The 23319-nt window shown below is 46.2% G+C and overlaps 1 protein-coding gene across 1 annotated transcript in view; it reads left to right on the forward strand.

Annotated features, from left to right (window-relative positions):
• LOC135387858 (protein still life, isoform SIF type 1-like) overlaps window positions 1-23319 on the forward strand; it is a 166889-nt gene that overhangs the window by 59323 nt on the left and 84247 nt on the right. The window contains exon 12 of the mRNA XM_064617029.1: window positions 1741-1919. Coding sequence (XP_064473099.1) covers window positions 1741-1919 — 179 coding nt within the window. The remainder of the gene's footprint in view (window positions 1-1740; window positions 1920-23319) is intronic.

A 23319-nucleotide genomic window follows, 5' to 3' on the forward strand; every position in this document is an offset into this window, starting at 1 on the left:
AATCACGCAATCATACAATATCCAGTTTACACACAATATCCACCTCAATTTATGTACAGCGAATGTTTCTAAAAAAAAGAAAAAGAAAGAAAAGGCCCACAAAACGAAGGAATTCATAAATCGAGATTTTAAACGACTAGAAGAATACAATTGGTTTTTTTTTTTTTTTTTTTTTTTTGCAAGCTGTTCATAAAGCGAGCGAATTCACAGATCGAATGTTCATAGGACGAGGGCTGACTATCCAATATCTCCTCGCGGCTAAATGTTACCCATGCAAGATTTATAAAGTTCGAGCACGACATGGGATTGCGCTGTACAATGTTAGGCGTCCTGCGCTAATCCTGGATGTTTACTTTACGACCACCGATTCGTACGCTAATGGGGTGTTTACTGCGGCAGGGGGCGATAATGTATAGCCTCGGGGCCGCGGAGCAGCTCGTCGACACAAACACGTACGGGTCTCCGTTTGCGGTTAGGGGGCATCCAACCTCACACAGAACGTCGCAGAAGCGTATATAGTCACAAAGTTTGCGCTGTATAGAGCCTCTCGTGCTTGGAGAGGCCACTAACTACACTGTTAAAACAGAACTTCACCGCATAGCACGCTACTAGCCAACCATCATACAGAATGATATCATTTTGTGTCATGATTTGTTCAAAACAGGGGGGAGGCGCCTACCTGCACTCTTAAAAATGAACTTCACCGCATAGCACGCTCCTAACCAACCATAATCTCGAATGATATCGTTATCTGCCCTGATTTGTTGAAAACGGTAGGCGTACGCCTTTTTTGTGACGATTATGAACAGCATAAGTGTCACAAAAAAGGCGTACGCCTCCCGTTTTCAACAAATCAGGGCAGATAACGATATCATTCGAGATTATGGTTGGCTAGGAGCGTGCTATGCGGTGAAGTTCATTTTTAAGAGTGTGGGACAGATTATCTTGTCCCAGATAGGCGCCTCTCCCCCCTGTTTTGAACAAATCATGACACAAAATGATATCATTCGGTATGATGGTTGGCTAGTAGCGTGCTATGCGGTGAAGTTCTGTTTTAACAGTGTACTTCTTCAGTAGTTTAACTAGCAGTTCAACTACTTTTCAGGGGACTAGTTAAAACTACTTCTTCAACTACTGCAATGTATTTTAACTACATCTATAACTACCTAACGTTGTCCATCAACACCAATCCCTGGTAGTGTTCTTGGACACCTGAATATGAATGACAAGCAACGATAAACTTTGGCTCAAGCCATTGCTACGATCGTCAAATACAAAGCTTCCGGCGGGATTTTTTCTGTGCCTACACTCTTATAAATGAACTTCACCGCATAGCACGCTCCTGGCCAACCATCATCTCGAATGATATCGTTATCTGCCCTGATTTGTTGAAAACGGGAGGCGTACGCCATTTCCGTGACACTTATGAGCAGCATAATTGTCACAGAAAAGGCGTACGCCTCCACAGGTTGCCCAGGTTGCCCACGCACAGGTTGCCCACCTTTGTGAGGCCGACAACGGCAAGCCCTCTCGCCATCACCACCACCACGTGCCGAATTTAGTTGAGTTATTTACGCTGTTGAAAAAAAAAAAGAAAGAAAAGGAAAGAAGTGTTCGACCCCTACATATTACCCCTCAGGTTCCCAATCTGTCGTCCTTAAAGTCACTGAATTGGGAATTCCCCAATCCAGTGACTTTAGTCGTCCTAGATATAACGTCATTGTTGTGCTCGTTCCACAGGGCTGGCCTCGTCGGGATCCAAATTGAATGCTCTACCTTGCATGATGAGCAGCGGGCTGTCCAGGCACAGTACCCTATCGCATGGCACCCCGTCGCTCAGCCTCGACTCCAACCACGGCCTGTATCCACAAGCATCCGTAGAGAGCACCGACTCCAGAATCTACCTCACCTCATCAGAGGTAACGTTTCTCTCTCTCACACAATTTTTGCACCTTTAAAGGTGCAATGGGGTGACATTTAACCGGACTTGAAACCCTGTCTCATTCGTCGAGCTGTTTACCAGGAGCCACCCGTGCGTGATATTTTGGCGCCGCGGTGTATTTACAACTGCGCAATCAAATTTACAAAAAAAAAAAAAGCCTGCGAAAGCAGGCGCGGACGGCCGACACGAGCCTTGCGTGACGTAGGGAAGTCCCCGTGCCCTTTGTTTCTTTGAGATCAGCTCGCGCGCCGCGTATGCCCGCTTGAACAACGCCGTCTACATATAAGAGGCTTGCTTATTCCCTCCTCTCCCTCCTTCGCTACACGAGCGACATTCCCCGCAGAAGCGGAAGACGCGAAAAACGTCATAGCTTTCTGAGCGCGAGCGCTCAACGTCCAGTGTTCACGTACACTGATATCCATGGGCAATATCCCGCAACACAGCCACAAGATATTCTATAGCAGACGACAGGAAAGATGCTGACTATGTCGTCTGCGAAGTGTCGTCTGCTAAGTGCGCAGTACTCACGATATACCGCACCGTGTGAATGCTCACATAGCACGTGACGAAACTTCGTCTCTGTAAGCAGTGTTCTTGCTTTTTCTTCCACTAGAACCTTCCGTGAGGATATAGTTCGTGTGAATACACAGATAAAGTCAGATTTCGTCTGCTACTGCGAATCGCCGTTCTGAGAGTTTCAGAATTCGCAAATGATTGCAGCTAACCTGGAACCTGTAGACCCGAATATATGTAGACAAAAAGTGCAACACGCTTTCTAGAAAATCAGTCTCGAGAAAGATTGAGACCGTTTTGCGCTTTATTTTAAAGTTTTCTCGTTTAGCACGCGGGGCCGTTCAGTCACGACTCGCAGACGACAGTGGCTCGTTTCCATGGCAACGACCTCTGAAAGCTTGTTCCTGATTAGCTACCGTCGTTGAAAACAAGATCCTGATTGGCTGAGTCTTAGTCGTTACGTCACGTCGACAAGTAAGCAGGCTTTCTCTAGCTAGGTGGTGTTGACTTGAGCTGTGCCGCGCTCTATGTCACGAGTCACGTGCCCGGGGACCACGTTACGTCATGACGCGTTCCCTGGTTCTTCGATGCGCGCTCTCTCTCTACAGGTCACCTGCACTCGTTCTTCTTTCGCAGGAGCTCATTTTATTCGTTGCAAAACACGCCGTAGCGAAAAAAAAAGAAAGAAAGAAAACATTGGGTAGCTTAACCTCTGTGCTCCTTTAACCGATCCACGTCATACTGAGTAGATCGAAGGGAAATACAGGCTAACGGTATGTTGAGGAAGAAGATGTAGAGGAGGTGGTGTCTCTTTACATAACTGCTCACCGACGGTAATAGAACTTCCGCCGGAAATGGATCTGCAATAGCAGAAACAGTGTACTGAAAGTGCCATTGCATAGGGATGAAATGGTAAGTGAAGTTTTTTTGTGTGTGGGCATTTTTTCCGCTATGGAGCGCGGTGCTAAGAAAACACCGCGCAGGCCACCCCCATGTTCTTCAACTTCCAGTACAGCGTGTTCCTTAGGGAGACCGTTCCCCTACGAAAATACAGCGATAAAGCATACACGTAGAACATCTCAGATAATATGTCTTATCTTCGTTCGTGTGCTTGCCGTTTTGCCGTCGAGAGCTGTCTGTATACAGGCCGAACATCGCGAGGATTTATCCTTCCTTAAATATTCTCTCCACCCTAAACATTTCTTAGAAAAAACAAAACAAAAAAATCTCTCGAACGTGCGAGACAGTCTCGGCGAATCTCGTATCTTGCATAGCCATAACTTCTCGCTCGCCGTCGTCGACAAACGAGTTTCCTGAGAAGAACTCCCCCCCCCCCCCCAAAAAAAAAAGACACATAAAGGCAGTGTTCGCAGTTCGCAACGACATCGTATAATCTCTCGCTCGTTTCGTAAAACATGCACTGGATCGTAAGACCAACGCTGATATCATACCAGTGAATGAATGTCCTGTCATCAACAGAGAGAACTGCATGGAGATTCCCTTCCTTCACTTAATGAGCGTGCGCATGTACGGGCGCGTGATGCCTCTGCTATACTTTGTTCTAGGGATTAGAGGAGAGAATGTTTCCTCTATTGAAGATTTAAAGGTGACATAAAAGGGGGGGGGGGAGGAGGTTAGACGAGGAGGGTTACATTAAGAACGGCGTTCCAGAATTTCAAACTTGTGATGAACCTGGTACGGAATAATTATAATAAAAAAAATCCTGTTTTTTTGCGACCACTTTCTCCTTCCGTTACGTTCTTATGTGTGGAGGCTTCAGTTGTCGTGTTTGTCCGTAACCTCAGTTTGTCAGTAACCATTGAGCTTCGTATCAAAACGACAATTTGAACGACGATTAAACAAATGGATTGATTGATTGATTGATTGATTGATTGATTGAACAAAAAATATGGAGATGTGAGCCCCGACAAAGTCGGGACAGGGCACTGCGGAACACCTGAACAGAAAAGAAAGTAGAAAATCAGAAAAGAACCCCAAGATGACCGAAGTGGCATAACAAAGAACGAGCAAGGTCCAAATGACGAATGAGTCCAGTTAATGACACAATAGTTCAAATCACCTAGACTAAATACACCAATACGGGTCGAAAAGAGACTGCTATGACATATTTCGTCGTGTGGATTCCTCACAGCTTTACTAAACGATATTTCTGCTAAGTTCATTTGCGCTCACCTGCGAGCATTTAATCCCATGAGGCCACATATTAATAAATAAAACTGACACCTTAAGAGAGCGATCTAGTCCGTAGTGATGTTGACTACAACGCCACTCAACGCTGGTGTTCACGCGGAAGTTAATCGTAGCCTATTAGTTTCGTACCCTGTATGGATTGTGTTAACGACAGTACTCCCGCCGTTGAAACTGCACTCTTAAAAATGAACTTCACCACATAGCACGCTCCTAGCCAACCATCATCCCGAATGACAACGTTCTCGCCCCTGATTGATTTGTTGAAAACGGGAGGAGGAGCCTATTTTGTGTCCCATTATGCACGGCACAAAATAGGCTCCTCCTCCCGTTTTCAACCAATCTAGGGCGAGAACGTTGTCATTCGGGATGATCGTCGGCTAGAAGCGTGCTATGTGGTGAAGTTCATTTTTAAGAGTGTGGTGACCATGGGAGCTATCCTCGTCAAAGTAAGCTACCCCGTTACTTTCTTTGGAAGGAGGCTATTGGTCGCGGAATAAAGAAGGCGTGAACAATGGGAATGTCATTGGGAATGGTTTTCACGCGCCGTTAGCCAATAGCCGAGCATTTGATCGTCCAGCCTTGCTGCTGTGTCGGTGTTTTCACGACACGACCATCACGATATCGCCCATAGATTTTCTCGCCCGAAACGGAAGACTACAACGTAAAACACCTCTAAAGAGAAGGTTAGAGGAATGCGGAGAAAAGTGGTCATGACTATAGTTCACTTGCTTGATAGTATCTAACAAACTTCCACGGGGTTAAAATACACTCTTAAAAATGAACTTCGCCACATAGCACGCTCCTAGCCAACCATCATCCCGAATGACAACGTTCTCGCCCCTGATTTGTTGAAAACGGGAGGAGGAGCCTATTTCGTGCCCATTATGCACGGCACAAAATAGGCTCCTCCTCCCGTTTTCAACCAATCTAGGGCGAGAACGTTGTCATTCGGGATGATCGTTGGCTAGAAGCGTGCTATGTGGTGAAGTTCATTTTTAAGAGTGTGGTGACCATGGGAGCTATCCTCGTCAAAGTAAGCTACCCCGTTACTTTCTTTGTAAGGAGGCTATTGGTCGCGGAATAAAGAAGGCGTGAACAATGGGAATGTCATTGGGAATGGTTTTCACGCGCCGTTAGCCAATAGCCGAGCATTTGATCGTCCAGCCTTGCTGCTGTGTCGGTGTTTTCACGACACGACCATCACGATATCGCCCATAGATTTTCTCGCCCGAAACGGAAGACTACAACGTAAAACACCTCTAAAGAGAAGGTTAGAGGAATGCGGAGAAAAGTGGTCATGACTATAGTTCACTTGCTTGATAGTATCTAACAAACTTCCACGGGGTTAAAATACACTCTTAAAAATGAACTTCGCCACATAGCACGCTCCTAGCCAACCATCATCCCGAATGACAACGTTCTCGCCCCTGATTTGTTGAAAACGGGAGGAGGAGCCTATTTCGTGCCCATTATGCACGGCACAAAATAGGCTCCTCCTCCCGTTTTCAACCAATCTAGGGCGAGAACGTTGTCATTCGGGATGATCGTTGGCTAGAAGCGTGCTATGTGGTGAAGTTCATTTTTAAGAGTGTGGTGACCATGGGAGCTATCCTCGTCAAAGTAAGCTACCCCGTTACTTTCTTTGCAAGGAGGCTATTGGTCGCGGAATAAAGAAGGCGTGAACAATGGGAATGTCATTGGGAATGGTTTTCACGCGCCGTTAGCCAATAGCCGAGCATTTGATCGTCCAGCCTTTGCTGCTGTGTCGGTGTTTTCACGACACGACCATCACGATATCGCCCATAGATTTTCTCGCCCGAAACGGAAGACTACAACGTAAAACACCTCTAAAGAGAAGGTTAGAGGAATGCGGAGAAAAGTGGTCATGACTAGTTCACTTGCTCGATAGTATCTAACAAACTTCCACGCGGTTATATAATAGGAAAATAATCTTGTGTAAGGATCGCGTTGTAAGCGAGATAGCGATCCAGCCAACAGTTGATTGGCGCCCGTGCGTGCCCAAGATTTCGAACAGGCGGAGTGGCGCGAAAAGATTACTATTCCCCGTACAGTTTTTTTTAAATGTCATTTCTTGTTTGCGGGCAACGCATGTGCGACGCCATCTGTTATTAATTGAAACTGATTTCGTTGAGTCAAATTCCATTCCTTTAATTCCCTCAATAAAAGGAAAGGACCGGTAACCATAGTGGCAAGTCCAGCAGTGGTAGAGAAGATTGACATTACCAAGCACGGAAAAAAGCACAAAGACAAGGTTATTTCACTCTTGACCGTGTGCAGGTGCGGTGCAAAGGGTGCGAGGGCAGAAACCAGCACGTTGAAACCAAAACTGCCACCGGGGCACCCAGACCATTCCATTCCCATTCCTACACTCTTAAAAATGAACTTCACCGCATAGCATGCTCCTAGCCAACCGTCATCTCGAATGACATCGTTATTTCCCCTGATTTGTTGAAAACGGGAGGCATACGCCTTTTTTGTGACACTTATGCTGTTCATAATTGTCACAAAAATGGTGTACGCCTCCCGTTTCCAGCAAATCAGAGGGGAGAACGATGTCATTCGAGATGACGGTTGGCTAGGAGCTTGATATGCGGTGAAGTTCTGTTTTAAGAGTGTAGGACAGTTTCTGCCCTTCCATTCCAATTCCATTCCGTGCTCTGCTAAATCTGGAATGATTCCGGAATCATTCCAACTCCGGAGTGGCGACTCCGTAACCCTGCTCTACACGCTGTGTACGCGCTGGGGATAAATGTCCCTAGATATGGGCGGAGCGTTCAGGCGGAGGTTGTCGCGGTGGCTCAGCCCAACAGCTCGTGACGTGTAAAGTAAGCAGGTAGTCTACTTTGACGAGAATAGCACCCCATGATGCGATTATTGTTGTAAAGTAGCTTAAAATGATATATGCGCCGGTCTGTTCTAAAGACACCTCGCTCAGTGCCGCTGTCACACAAAAGTGATGCCATAGACCCATACATAGATTATACCCGTTCCTTATTGGCTGTATAAGATGACCATACCTACAATCTTAAAAATGCACTTCACCACATAGCACGCTCCTAGCCAACCATCACCCCGAATGACAACGTTCTCGCTCTAGATTTGTTGAAAACGGGAGGAGGAGCCTATTTTGTGCCCATTATGCACGACACAAAATAGGCCCGTCCTCCCGTTTTCAACAAATCAGGGGCGAGAACGTTGTCATTCGGGATGATGGTTGGCTAGGAGCGTGCTATGTGGTGAAGTGCATTTCTAAGAGTGTACCTAACCCGCTTTATCAACCTTTAAGTGTTCGTCTTCGACATCAGTTTTCGCCCGAAGAAGCTTCGTGGGATAGGGATATAATTAAAGGACTCGGACCTGGAACTCTCAGATTTAGGTATTGCTTTCTTGTGAGCTATACGATAACTCCAGTATGATATGCTGCGATACAATTTACAATGTTATGTCTTTTGTCCTACCAAACAAGAAATATTGAGAGTAATGGATAAAATAATACCATGACTTGGGTGTTTTATGGAAAGGGAACGAAAGACGTATCGCTCTATGACGTCAAGCTTGAAAGTACAGCGTCTAGCAACCACTGTCTTTTCCGTTTTTTTTTATCTGGTCTACTTACAGGTTATCTTCCTTTAAATTTCGTCCTCAGTCCTTTTATTAAAAGAAAAAAGTAAAATAAATATTTGGTTGCTCCGTCCGGCTTTTATGTCCTCCCCTCGGAATTCCGACGTCCCCGACCTGTTTCACCGCTCTAAGCTAAAATTCCGCCGTCACGAAAAGTCCATTGAGACATCAAAGACGCTCACGCAACATCGACAAATTTTCGTCGTCCTCAGCGCCCTCACGCGGCGATTTAGAAAATAAAAGGCGGGCGAAATTGCTTCAATCGAATGCCTCCATTCTTTACGACGCTTCTTTTTTTGTATTAATATTATTAATTTACCCACAAGCCCGCCACGCGGCGAAAGTTTTATTAAACCTGACAGTAAACGTGGCGCGAGACTGAAGAGTGAAACGAACGGAGAAAAATGGATAAACGAGGGGGAAAAGTCGTAAAAATAAAAAAAATAAAAAGTTGTTTTCCCGCTTATGCTGCGAAAGTTTGCATGCTGGGCTTCCCTAATATTGCGTCCACCTTTTTCTTTTCTTTCCATCGGAGCGCGTCCGTTGGTTGCAAATAACGAGCCTTGGAAGCATTAAAAAAAAACATTAAAAGAAACACGAAAAAGGCGACGACGACCGGAGCGGGGCTTCTTTTCAAAATTGGGGAAAGTAGGGAAAAAGGTGTTGCCGGTGTACGTGCGCCCCCTTGGAAACGTGGAGCGGCTTTGCCTGTGTGCGTGCGTGCTTCGAGAACAAGAGGTCGAGAGCGATGCAACACGAAAGCATCGAGGGCCTCCGAGCGAACGAGCACGAAGAAAAAGAGGAGGAGAGTGGGAGGGGGAGAGGGGAGGGGCACGCGTGTGGGGGGAGGGGTATATTTGTTTGTTGAGCACGGGCGTTCTGTCAGCGTACCAACTTGGGAGAAAGCTTTGAGAGAGGATGCGAAGGAACAAGGACGTTTTGAAAACGAACGGAGATGGAATATGGCGAAAAAAGAAAAACGATGCTTCTCAAGGGCTTCCTCTCGTTTCGTGGTTTCGCGAGACGAAACTGTTAGTGATCATCCCGTGTATGGCTCCAGGAGAGTCGTTGTTCGTACCAGTACTGTTGTACCAAGGCTTATGTCATGCGGTACTACTCAGCGCTAAAAGACTTTTAAAAGAGGGACACAATCGGGGTGGGTGGTTAGCGGTAAAGTCACTGGATTGGAGAAAGTACAGCCGTCCTCTGATCTTTGCCGACGCGACCTTGGAGCATTAATGGCGGCCGTATAGCATGCCGACTCGTGCAGCGGCCGCCATTGTTGCCCCAAGGTTGCGGGAAAGGGAAAGGATGGCGCTACTTTAGTTAGCGGAACATCGCAGAGAGTGTGGGTGAGAACATGTGGTAGTCCAGTGTGTGAGTGGATCGGAAGATTGTTTGATCGATTTGTAAAAGAAAAAAAAAAAAAGAGATGTTAGTCTCGAGCCACTCGGGACAGGACCACTCGAGAAAGTGGAGAGGCCGGAAAGATAAAAGAATTGGGTCAGGACTGTGTCAGTGTCGCACTGTCTGATAAGGAACTGGTATCCGCCTTATCATTTCTGAGTTGTAGTGCGTTGTACGCTATCGCCTTTGCGTACGTAAGGGATAGCGTGGTCACTGGTGGCGTGATTCTGAACAGGTTCTAGAAGACTGATGAGATTCTAGAAGACTGTATGGATGATGGATTCTAGAAGACCATTTCAAGACGTCGTTGGTCAGACAGCTCAAAAACGGGGTGCAGCTTCAGGTATATAGGCGGAGGCCCCATTAATAGCGAGACCTCCTTTTAATACGGGGCTCCGGTTCAGTGACCATAGATTTCAATCACCATTGAAGTCTGACAGGGATATAAGACTCCGGGAAGATAAGAAGAAATTCGATGCCTTAGAAGTGCTTCCGTTTCTGGCCCAAATCTTGACCTTATCTCTGTAGAAACTTGGAAAGAGAAAGCGTGAGGGAAGGTGGAGTCGTCTTACTTCCCCTGGTGACGTCGGAGGGAAATGTGATAGCGGGAAGGAGGCCCGGATGACAAGTGTGGTGACGAATGGTGGTCCGTAATCGTGTTGCTCCATGAGTGATGACTGGGAGCCCAACTCTTGGCCATCTCCCTGGAGACAGAGCCACTCTAGAAAGCATTGACGTTTGTACGCGCATGCGCCTACACACGAAATAATTGGTACCAGGGACGAAGACGGGAAACTGTGATGATTTATTGCGATTTTATTAGTCGTTCACGTTGCATTCTATTGCACGCCGAAGTACTGACGAAAAAAGAAAGAAAGAAAAAAAAAAGAGCTTTGACACGCATTCGCAAATCTAATAGTACAGCTTGCGATACAATTCAGTACTGTATCAGGCAAAGTCAATGCAGTGCAACGCGATACAATGTAGTAGTTTATGACGAGAACTACTACTAGCGACTTCCTATACTCTACTAGATTGTATCGACCATGCTGTTTGCAGCCTTTCGCAGCACCGCAATTTGGTGGATAGCAGCGGCGGTGGTCATCGGATCGTGTATGCCTTGCCTTCTATAAAAACGTGTACTTTCTGAGGTTACAAACTGACCACCACCACCACCACCACCATCATCATCATCATCATCATCATCATCATCACCATCATCATAGTACGCGCTTTGATGGGCGTTGTAGCGTTACTGTCGTCTGCTATGGACGTCTTCCCGCTTCTGTCGTGACCCACTGTTCAGGCATCCTACGCGTCCCCCAAGCCAGAGCCGTTTATAGAAAGAGTTTGGTCATTGGAAGGAGTCCAACTTGAAGCGCGTCATGCGACGTCACACCCGAACGACCTCCCCCGCTCGGCTCTGGACCTTTTTCACAGAGCCGTTTACGAGGAGAGTTTGGACCATTCTGTGATCTTTTCGCCGCTCGGAGATGGGGAGCCGCTGTGACGTCAGAGCCGTCATTGCTCCGCCCATTTGACCCGGGATGACAAGCTGCGGTACGGGAGGATTTCAAGGCTGTGCCTCTGCTGCAAAAATGGCGGAGTGGGAAATTTTAAGGCGATAGCTCTGATTCAAAATGGTGCCACTGACCTTGGGCGCCGCCTATCATGTGACGTCAAATGGCGCGCTTTGAGACAGGCTCCTCCCACTGACCAAACTCTCCTAAAAAAACGACTCTGCTTTTTTCACATACGCGTCGTATCCTAGCGGCTGTCCAGCGAACCACGCTCGGCGCGCGTCAAAACAAATCCACGTGGGTAGCACGAAGGACCAAAACCGGTACCGGAGTAGGCACAGAGTTAATATAGGAAGACTCAAGAGAACGTACACTCTAAGAAAAAAAAGGAGTAAAGCGGGGAGTAATTGCAGCTTCTACTCCCCTAGTCTGCAATTACTCCCCATTTTAGTCCCCTAACCCAACATTTAGTCCCGACATTTACTCCACAGGACTGCAAATTGTCACTAAACTTTGCGAATGGTCTCCTGAATGCGACAGGCTACGTAAATATGTGCTCTTGGTCAATTTGAACGACATACGGCTGTATAACTCGGACAACGTAGCAATTTGCCAACCACACAGAGTAAGAAACAGTTAGCGCATCTTTCTTCGCAAATTGTGCCCTATGTATGGCGCAAGATTTTATATCACTCGATATATCACGGTTGACGGTTTGCCTCAAAGTATTTTCATGCATGCGCACCAATTATGTACCTGGGACTCTTACAACAGCGCGTGAAATTTCATTTACAATTCATTTACTCCCGTGCATTTACTCCCGAAAGGGACTATTTTTTGTGGCAATGCAATTACTCCCCAAAAGGAGTAAAAGTACTCCTTTTTTTCTTAGAGTGTACTTGGCCAATGGGATTCTCCTATCCCCGAGCGTAACCGCCCGGGCGCAGCCATCCGTTGGTCATGGACAGCGTTAGTGGACGAATTTCTGCCCCCCCCCCAACTATAGCGGAGCTGCTCCGTTTGTTGCAAACCCTGCGCAGTCACGTGGGATAACAAACGGGGAGGGAAGGGGGACCGATGGAGGCGTATGATGAAGGGAACGACGTCCAGCGAAGGAAGCGAGGCAAGCCGTGTAAGTGCGTTGGGTACGTATGTACCAACTTTTTTGATGCGTGCAGCGTTGAGTAGTGCTATCGATATCGCAAGATAAACGTTGTCACGTCAAACGTGAATCATATGGGAGATTACCCGCGACACCGCCAATCCTTTGCTTTCCACTGACACGGATGAACATGTTTACCGCCTATGACTTGTTGAAGTGGCGTTTGTACTCTTTGTGAGCGAAATCAATGAATCGTTTCCCATCGTAACGAACGTAGGCATGTGTTTCCGAAGCGTACAGTAATCTAAAGATGAATACACAGCGTTAACAGTCGTCATCATGCTGCTCTGCGAACCAACGGGAACCGGAAATGGCAAAAACGAAACCAGTCGAGTTTCGTGATAATAAAGTGACGAACGAACGACAGTACACAAGCAAGTGACGTGGTGGGAAAATATTCACCGCTTATTTGTTTAATAAATACATAGGAGGTACGCACATAGTACGCCGAATTTAGATATCAAGTGATGGATTTAGGAAAACAAGAGCGTTAAGTTTACCGGAATGAAGCAGCCACTGGAAGGCAACGCCTTCCATGACCAACGGATGGCAGCTCCCTTGTGGTCACGCTTCCCTGAGCGAGTTCGACCCCCCCCCCCACACCTCCCTGGGACTAGGGTCAACGACCTCGCCCCGTTCGTGCATTCGTGCTCCACTGGTCCCCACATCTGTCGTCCACATACTGCGCCATCAAGTGAAGACGGAGGTAACCCTCTCCGGCGCCTCAAGGCCATGCGCATGCGCATAGGACATTGTGAAAAAAGGTCCGGCCGCCGACGCCATTTTGATGCTGAGCTTTGTTTACGATGCAAGGAGGGAGGGATACGTGCGTACTTTGCCCTTCGTCCTTGAACTCTTTCAGTTTGACAACAAAGCCCCCCCCCCCCTCCGTATCACGAGATGCTGTGAGTCATAAGCCGGCGATCTCTGTAGATTACATTGAGTGCGACAAAGCACATGCCGACCAGTTACGCTGTCAGGATCAAAATGGCGAGTCCCAGATGGCTGATAAGCGGATTCCGCTTGGATTCAGGCTTTTTGGGCGGTACAACAACGACTCTGACGTCAAAAAGCAGGCTCCGCCCGGGAAGCGGCAAAAGATCAAAAGATGGCCACACTCTCACTAGATATACGGTTCTGCCGCAAGCGGATGCGTAGCGCCCCCTGGCGGGTGATGCGGACGGTAGGTCGTACTTTTAATTAGCAGCTAACACGTTTCCCTTTCTCACAATTCCGTATCTCTCTTCCGCATCAATTTCGAATCGGGGGAAAATCTAGCGAGTGAATGTTCAATCTATCATACCGAATAAACGTTGTATAGATAAATATAAAGAAAAATGGCTTCGATAAAGAACGTGACATGAGAAGAAAATCATTTTCTCATCTTAAGACGACCAAACTTGGAGAAATTCTTCTTCCTCGTCCTTTGTTCCTCACTTGACGACAAAAAAAAAAAAAAAGGGGGAAAGATTTTTCCCCGCTTCGGGAGTGTCTCCGCGCATAATGGAAGTACGTTGAGAAATTTTTACGAAGTGGCTCCTCATTATAAGACACGAGGACGAAGACGAATGATGCCGGGAGGGGGTCAAAGCTGATGGATGATGGCCCCGAGGGATCGCTCCGCGCTGCACTAATGAACTTCCTTGCCTGCATAACTATACTCTAGCTCCTCTTGCAAGTGTTTCTGGAAAGGGGGACATGCGGTACATCGCAGGTATAGCGTGCGCGAGGGGTCGATGCTGATTAATTCACGTTGGGTGACACGAGGCAACGTGTAACAGGTTGGACGATAAGGTGATATATATATACGGGTTTGGTAATACGATAATACGTGATCGATGACGAGGTAGTGTGTGTGTTCGAATAGATGCGCGTATGGGTGCTTACCGAGGACGGCATTTTTTTTTTTTTCGCGCGAGCAAAAAACAAAAAAAAAAGAAAGAAAGAAAAGAAAAGAAAACAGTCTTCGGAACGGCAGACGGTATAAGACTTTCGCCACCGATGTATGGAGCACTTTAAATTCGTCGGCGAAAATTCTCTGCTTCGATGTTTGTTTCTGTAAATTATGTTCAATTAACGACCGAACTTTCCGCGATACATTGGTTTCTTATTCCCCATTCTTTACTTTCTTTCCTATACAGTAGCGCCATCTTCGCCTATAGCAGGGTTTCAACAGCTACTATCCCGTCACCGCACAATAGACCTGTACCCGAGACACGTCATCATGACGTTGGTAGACAGACTGAAACCGAAACAAATCGGAAGGTGAGGGCTGGGTTCCACGAATGGGCACTTCTTCGATGCCTCCTATTGAAAAAGAAAGTAGGACCGAAGGTCGCATCCCTTTAAGGGACCATATCGTAATCCCCTCAAGACCGTGGCTTTCGTGCGCGACCTTGTGCGCCCCCCTAGCTTCCAGCGTAGTTCAACTCTACCAAACCGGTGGCGCTGTCGAACACTATGACGTCATTTGTTTACAAACAGGGAGGGGTCTATTGCCACAACCAGGTCGCTCCATGTCTGCATGCCCTAATACTGTTCGCTAAAGGTATAAAAAAATAAAAGTTAACGAACAGCTTGTGTATAGCATAGTGGTTGGGATGATCGCCTATACCACGCCTATATACCGGGAGGTGACACGTGTTTTGAATCCCGGCACCGCGGCTGTGCTGTCTAAGGTTTTCCCTGGGTTTTCCGGCACACTTTGCAGACGATATGTCGGTACAGTTTCCCCTGAAGTCGGCCCAGGACGCATACTAACCCCCCCCCTGTGCCCCACTTCTTCCTGCTGTCCTCACTCCATCTGTCTACGTCTGTATACGCCGCTTATGGCCACAGTTGCATCGCGGCGCTAACACGCGATCAAAAAAGAAAGTTCCACAAATGTGGATCCTACTATTCCGTAACATTTAATGCTGAGTGTGTAAAGCGACTGCTGAGAAAGCGTGCATATTTATTTATTTATTTATTCATGCATTCAATATACCCCGAAGGTCAAGGGACATTACATCGGGGAGTGGGATAACATAAACAAGTGCTATACACATACACGCACACACTTAACATAAAAAACACAAAATACAATATTAAAAAAAAAGAAGTGCATGAAATTGCGCAGTAAAAATAAGAAATTTCCAAAAAAAACACATCAATATGAAATCAATATATAGAAAAGAAATATTTGAAATATATGAATGTATGAGAACAATATAGATTATGGAACTTAACCGATGCCTATAAGGTCAAATATGCAATTACGGAATGAGGGATGATCAGTTATTCGAGCTAATTCTGAGGGAAGACCGTTGCAATTGATAGATGTCCCGCAGAAGAATGATTTAGAGAACATGTTTTGTCAGACAATCGAAGCGTTGCACCTTAAGTCGATGGTCAAACCGTGGAAAAAATTACAGTAGCTCGAGTTATATAGGAGAAATACCAGGGGGAACATTTACGATGATACGATGTGACGAAACACACGTGTGCAGCTTCTTTAACCCTATAGGACATCCCGAATGCGCAAATAGCGTCCGACCTTACCCGAAATTAAGCAACAACAAAAAAATAGCTTCAGACTCCCCGAATTCCCGAAAAAAACAACAACAACAAAAAACATGTATCCCGGAAATGTCCGACCCCGCAATACATAATCCAGCGCCGCACGGTCGTTTCCAGCGAACTGTTTAAGCTCTCCACCGTAACACAGTACAAATCCCCCTCCTCAAAAGATCTTCCCAACAACCTTTTCACCCGTACTCATAAGTCATCTCGGAGCTCAAAAGCCCGAATGCGACACACATTACGTTCGCGACAACACACGTTATTAAACTCCCACCAACGTCGGGCTTCTTGCTTTTCGTCTATTTATTCGCAACTCGATGATGTCGAGTTGCGGAACAAAAAGAAGGAGGAGAGAGAGAAAGAAAGGAAGAAAGAAAGGAAAAACGGTGTCCAGTATGCATCTTAGCGGACGCATTCAATATGGCACGCGTTATTACTCACCCCGTTCCTGGCCTTTTCCAACCGAGTGCTTGGAAGGGGGGGGGGGCGAGGGATGGCTAGCGTTGAGTTGTCATGGCAACCGTCGTCTGCTTCGGCGGAGGGATTGTCGGAGCGCTGGTGCAGAATAAGGGCGCTGCTCGTGAAAGCTGTATCTGGCGCTACTTGTTATGCAACAACTTGCGTTATGCCAATCTTTGCCGTCCTGATTATTGCGACCGTGATTATGTGGTAGTCTGCGCGTGGAGTGTTTGGTGATTGGATTGGCGCTACTATACTCCAGCTACAGTGCTGCTGACTGGTCGATTTTAAAGGGACGTTTCTTCCTGGGGCTGGTACTGCGACAGAAGGCAATACAGGTTAAAATTTGCTGACCCTTAACCCTTTCGTCCCTGGATATTTTTAAGCGTTTTTTCCCCCCACTTGATTTGGCTTCTACGCCGCCCGAGGAACAAAAAAAAAAAAAACTACAAAACACGAGTCTAATATTCCCTGGTAACGGAAAATGACACCATGTTCTAAAAATAGGACATTAGAGCTTAGTGGTTGTGAAAAAGGCAAAAGAATGTCTAGCGTTACCAATTATTTTCCAGCCTGCACAGAAACGGGGATGTAGCGAAATTTACACGATGCTCATCTTGAGCTAAACGTTGTCCAAAATACTGGTGCAGCGCACGTGGAAGTACTCCTGGAAGACGAAAAATGCATTTTGCAGCCCCAATAATTCACCGGACGGCTTTTTTTGATCGATTTATTCAACCACCATACATTCCCTGAGGTTAGATCTCCATCACAAGCGGGGGGGTATGTTTATTACATTAAAAAAATAGGAGGAAAAGGTTAGCTTGCGCTACGGCGGCTTGCTATTCTCAGGAATATAAAGGAAAAACCGAAAAAGAGAAAGACAAACAAAGGGAAAAACAAGCAAACATTAAGGAAAACAAACACGAAATTGATCACACTCGTCAGTTATACGTCTGCCGCATCTTCTTCTTCTTCTTCTGCCACCATCTGGTGGAGCAAACTCTTCGTCTTCCTTCTCACCCGAAAGAATATTTTCTGAGCCCATCTTGCAAGGAGCGACAGGCACGTGGACATATACCTGGGTGTGCCATACACATACACAACATACACCGACCGGTGCAAGAATTTTTTTCAGTGAGCATATTGTCTTCAATAACTTCGAAATAAAATTCTCATCAAGGTCTTTAAAATACTTCACTAATAAAAGAATTGAAGATTTTGTACTACCTGCTGCCTTTTTTTTTGGGGGGGGGGGGACGCCAGGGTCGAAAGGGTTTAAACCTGTACGCATTTCGAGAAGAGAGTGGCTCCAAGAAACAATTTTCCTCGGACATGATGGCGGATTAATTGATTATTGTTCTAAAGTACATACTTAGTGACGTGATGCTACCACGTTATTTTGAGCGGAAGAAAAGATTGCAGACTCCCCAGGCCCCATGTGCATTTACGTGTATACGAAGAAAGGGTCAGCAGAAGGGCTTTTGCACGAGGCACGCTCGAGCACAATGACGACCCCAAAAAGGCGTCTGCATTAGGAAATAAGCTGACATCGTGCTCGTAATGCTCGCTTAATGAGTTATCACGATGCTACATCACCAGCTCTCAAGCTAATTAACTAATGCTGCCGGATGGTGCAGACTCAGGTATTATACCCGTTGCCAAGACGTTCGTGCCATTTTTGCGCGTCTGATTGGAAAAAGAAACCTACGTATCTTTGAGCGTGTACCTTTTGCGATTATGAGGCCACGTCTCTTCTGGCTCGAGGCTACATCGAATGCTGCTGGCGGGAATATATAGCTGAAATATATGTATATGTATATATACAGGGTGTCCACGCTAAATGTGAACAGATTTTTAAAAAATATATATAACACTTTTTCCAAGATGAAATCAATTGCAATATAGCATATGCTAAAGGGCACTCCCTAGCAGGGCATTAGCAAAGTCCAAAGGCAATGTCTTAATGAACTTTCATTATTTAACTTTTTAATTATAAAAGCTACAAAGTTGTCCCAATGAGAACATCTGTTCCTTTCGGTCACCTGATATCGTAGCCGTTTTCAGAACAAAAATCCGTTCGATAGATCGCCCGCAAAAAATTCGTGAAGGAACGCCATTTTTTCTTTTTTTTTTGTTCATTGCGCTTCTTAGAAGACGTGTCTTCCTTTCACCCCCAATGTGAGCATATGCTGCCCTTCAGCATATGCTATATTGCAATTGATTTCATCTTGGAAAAAGTGTTATATATATTTTTAAAAAATCTGTTCACACTTAGCGTGGACACCCTGTATATATATATATATATACTGTATAACTTGTAGGGTTCTTCGCTTTCTTGTTAAACCCGATTTTTCGCGATATTTGCACGCCTAAACCAATTTTCTGAAATTCGGGCATAACCCGATTTCTCCCCGAATTCCGCGGGGTCTTTCAAACTTCATATTGCTTCACAGTGAGCCACGAAAGGAGATGAATCACGTTATAAACCTCAATCCTTAAGCACCCAAGATAACACCTTAAGGTCCTCCTGTCAGTCATCTCCTGGGCAGTACCAAAAGGCCGGCTTTTTGGACACACGTCGGAATTCCATTGTTCCCTGCAATCATCTGTGCAGCTTGACTCACACGATTTTAGGTTCACCGGGAAACACCCGACAATGTAAAACACGTGACTTAGCACACCCGATTCTTCCCCGAATTTCCTTTAGAAGGAATCATCCAATTTTTACCCCCTCCCAATTTCAAAAATAATAAAACCCGAAAACGAACAGCCCTATGTAGAAGTAGTAATTTTCGCGAGGAACAAAATGTTCGCGAAATTCGCGAGCGTTCTTTTCTTCGCGAATTATACCGCGAAATATTCGAACCCATATGACCGAAAAATACGTGAACGAAATATCTAAGGAATAAGGCCCCCGAGGCGCTGAGGTATATCTTACCTACGCCGTTTATTGCACCGTTACACTGCATTGCCTCATAAAGTGCTCAGTCCTTCTCCGTTGCACGCGGGGACAGTACTTCCAGCCTTCATCAATCCCGCGCGGATGCCGTGATTACAGTTTCTTATAAGCCTGGGTCATCCAGCTAGCGTGCCGAACAGATCGGCCTCCGGAAAAGTTACAGAATCACTGTCGCGTGCCTGCCAATCGTACCTGCTCCGTGCACGAGATACCAGCTGCTCTCGGAGTCAGAAGGACTCTAAAGGAAGACGAATGGAATGTGTTACTGCCCATTTGTGATACCGCTGGCTCAGGTTATTTAAGAAGCAGGTCTGTCAATAAAAATCTTATTCGTCGGTCTGTGCTGAGTGTTGAGTCGTCTTTTTGTCGGCACGTTGGTTTTTATCGCTCTTAAAGAGCGAACTTCTTCCCGGACGTTCAAGGTGTCCCAAGACGCCTGGTGCAGGGTCGAAATCGCGGTATACAATGAATCTAACATTCCGCGAATGTTTGCCTAATCCTGGCCACTCGCAAATTCGCGAATTCTTGAGCCCGCGGATTTAATCACTTATACAGTACAGCTGAAAATAGACATTTCTTTTATTCGTTACAGAATCTTATTAAAAAAACAACAAAAGAACGAGCAGAGCAAAATAGATGCCGTTAAGTTATGTCACGGTCACTCAATACTCTTTCTGGTCAGGAAACTCGCGCGAGAACTTCATTTCGGCGGCCGAGCGGCGCGTGGTGGCGCGGCGATCGTTCGGAGGGAGACTTTCGTGTCCGCCGGTGCCTGCGCGTATGGCTTGCATAGTGTTTCTATAGGTGCAATAACTACGCAATAACTACGGAAAGCGTCATTAGCCTATATTATATCACTGGATTGAGTGACTGTGCAACAAAATGCAATAATATGTTTCTAGACCATCATTGAGAGCCACGAGTGGGAGAAAAATTAAAATTTTCCGTGTCAAAGAAAGACAACAACGAAGGTTGCAATATACGCGGCAGATCTGCAAATTTACGTTCACTGAACCGAAATGTGCTGGCCCAAATCATGAATCGCTTCGAGAATTAATTGTTTCTGCTATGAACACGGAATGAACTTTAAAAAGTAGCTCATTAAATATTCCCTGAAAACGCGCAGTGCTGCGGAAACGGCGTCTCCTCCACGAGGGTGTCTCCCCCCGAACGACGCGATCACCCCAAGCGGGAGCATTCGTCCCTAAGTGACCTAGTCAATTGTATTCGAGCGTTTTTTTCTTCACCAGAAAGAGCAGTATTGAAAGACCGTGGTCATATCATATGGCCAGGCCATTTCATGTCTAAAGAAACACTTGTGCGCTGAGTAACAAGAAGAGCAGAAGAAGACAAGACCCAAGCAGCACAATGTACTGAAAGTCAAGTGCAATAGGGGTGGACGGTATGTGTCTCATCGATGTTCCTTAGCTCCACGAGTCTGTTCAAGGCCTTCCACCTACCCGTCCACCCCTATTGCACCCGACTTTCAGTACATTTTGCTGCTTGGGGAAGTATATACACCGTTCGAGCGTAGAAATGGTGCGACCTGCGCCTTATCTGGGTCGGAGAGCAGTCTATCTGGCCAACAGATTAGCTCCTACACCAATCAGCTCCATCGCTCCAAAAGCACGTGGTCCTCTCACGTGGACTGCCTGTCGCTCTTTCTGCGCTCGAAAAGTGCGTAGTTCCTGTGTTGGCTCATTTGCATAACGACATTCAGGGACAGATATTTCAACACACGTGCGCGTTTAAGGTTTTTTTTTTTTAAACATGGAATGGCTTTCAACGAGGAATATCTCCCGTTCTGCAATCAGTTTTGCGCAAAATCCCCTAATTGAAGAGTTATGGAATTTGAGGTAATTAGTGATCTCGTAGTTACATACTTTCTTCGAGAGAATGTTCGCCCTGCCATATAACTCAACTGCAAAAGCGGCGAAGCGGTAACTATTTTGCTCTGCTAGTTTTTTTTAAATAAAAATTCTGTAAGGAAACACACACACACACTGAATATGAAATGGGAAAGCGTCTAGGCGAGTATTGTGAGAGCACGACCCACTGGATTATGCGGGCCATGTCATAATCAGTAGCTCCTATGCAGCGTCCCGTCGGCATGATCCGCTGGGGGCGCCATAGATCTGGCCGCAATACTAGCTCCCTCTTTGTAAAGGTGGAGTCAGCCTTTGTAGGAGCGAATACCGCAAAGCCGCCATGTTGACTCCCACATTTACCGTGCTGCGTACTGATTTCATCCACTTTTTCAAACCTCCTTTGCTTTGTAGCCACTCAATTCCAAAATGTGGTGCGTCGCTGTAAGCGTATAGCTACACTTTTGTGAGCGAATCGCGAGCTGCGCGTGGGAGTCAAGATGGCGGAAATTCGTAGCAGATGACGCGGTTGTCTTCACCCTACACTCTTAAAAATGAACTTCACCGCATAGCACGCTCCTAGCCAACCATAATCTCAAATGATATCGTTATCTGCCCTGATTTGTTGAAAACGGGGGGCGTACGCCTTTTTTTGTGACAATTATGAACAGCATAAGTGTCACAGAAAAGGCGTACGCCCCCGTTTTCAACAAATCATGGCAGATAACGCTATCATTTGAGATTATGGTTGGCTAGGAGCGTGCTATGTGGTGAAGTTCATTTTTAAGAGTGTATGCAGAGGGAAGGCCTCAAGATAGACATCATCCCAGTGGCGGATTTAAAGGGGGGGGGCGACCGCCCCCCCCATATGGCTGTGTTTTCTATGTAAAACCCCTATTTCCTGGATGATGCTGTGCCGCAAAGCACGAAATTTCCTTAAGACCGCCCCCCCCCCTCATGACAGACCCTTAGATACGCCCCTGCATCATCCTTGGACAGTTTGAATTTGAATTAAAAAAAACTGCTCAAACCAGGGCGCTACACCGTGACAGGCGAAAGTAACTGTGTAAGCTGAAGCTACGATGTAAATATCTAGAATAAACTTCAAGAGGAACGGAACATCAGAAATTTAATATATTTAATTCACAAGCTGGTCGCGCAGGGCCTGTACGTGAAGTTATCGCGCATTACCAGGCATGGGCGTTTCCGGGTGTTTCAAGAAGGTCACCGGCTGAATAATTGGTGTACAGGCGGCGCGCGATCGACACGTTTATTTTTCTTTTTCTTTTTTTTTCAGTTACCTTTGGACGAGAATTGTGGAAAGAGCGGCTCATTCGCTCATACACTCATTAATTAAATAATATCCTTACCTTTTAAATTTCACTTCGGATGCTCTGTTTTACCGATCAGAAAAAAAAAAAAAAGAGAAGAAACGTCGACAGTTTGTGATTGTTCGAGTAATTAATTGTTTCGGTTCGCATATTTCTTGCGCGCAGTAGCGTACCAATGTACTGTTTCGCTCAGCTATCCGGCCGCCAATTTACGTGTTCATCCGCCTGGTTCACACGCGGGGATGACGGAAGGTGAGGAACAGCCGCTTCCCAAGAGACGCTTCGGTATACTTTTTTCCTTTATCTAGTACACAAGTGCTCCCGCCGGATTCGTCATTAACGGGTGTTTGTAGACCGTTGATGACGTCACCGGGAAGCTACCGTGCCTAGCGGAACCAATGACAGCGTTCCTGACTCTAGGATTCCAGTTCCAAACTCGGTAAGGTTGGAATATGCCATAAGTAGGGTTCGTGGTTTTCGGCATTTTCCGAAAAATGCCGGAAAACACCCACCGAATGATTTTTTTCAGATTCGGAATATTCCGAAAAAATCCGAATTTCTCGTATCTTGACAGCTGCCATTCCTGGAACCGCAAAGGGAAATCCCCTTGGAATCTCCCGTTGTCGACTATTTCTCGAGCGTGGCATTATCTTCGGGCTGTGCCCTTGTTTCGTTGTGCTTAAGTGCTTATAGGAGGATGACCTCAGCTTTGGCAGCACATGTAATTAGTGACACACATATCTT

This window comes from Ornithodoros turicata, chromosome 3, assembly GCF_037126465.1.
Source record: "Ornithodoros turicata isolate Travis chromosome 3, ASM3712646v1, whole genome shotgun sequence".
In the NCBI taxonomy this organism is placed as follows: Eukaryota; Metazoa; Arthropoda; class Arachnida; order Ixodida; family Argasidae; genus Ornithodoros; species Ornithodoros turicata.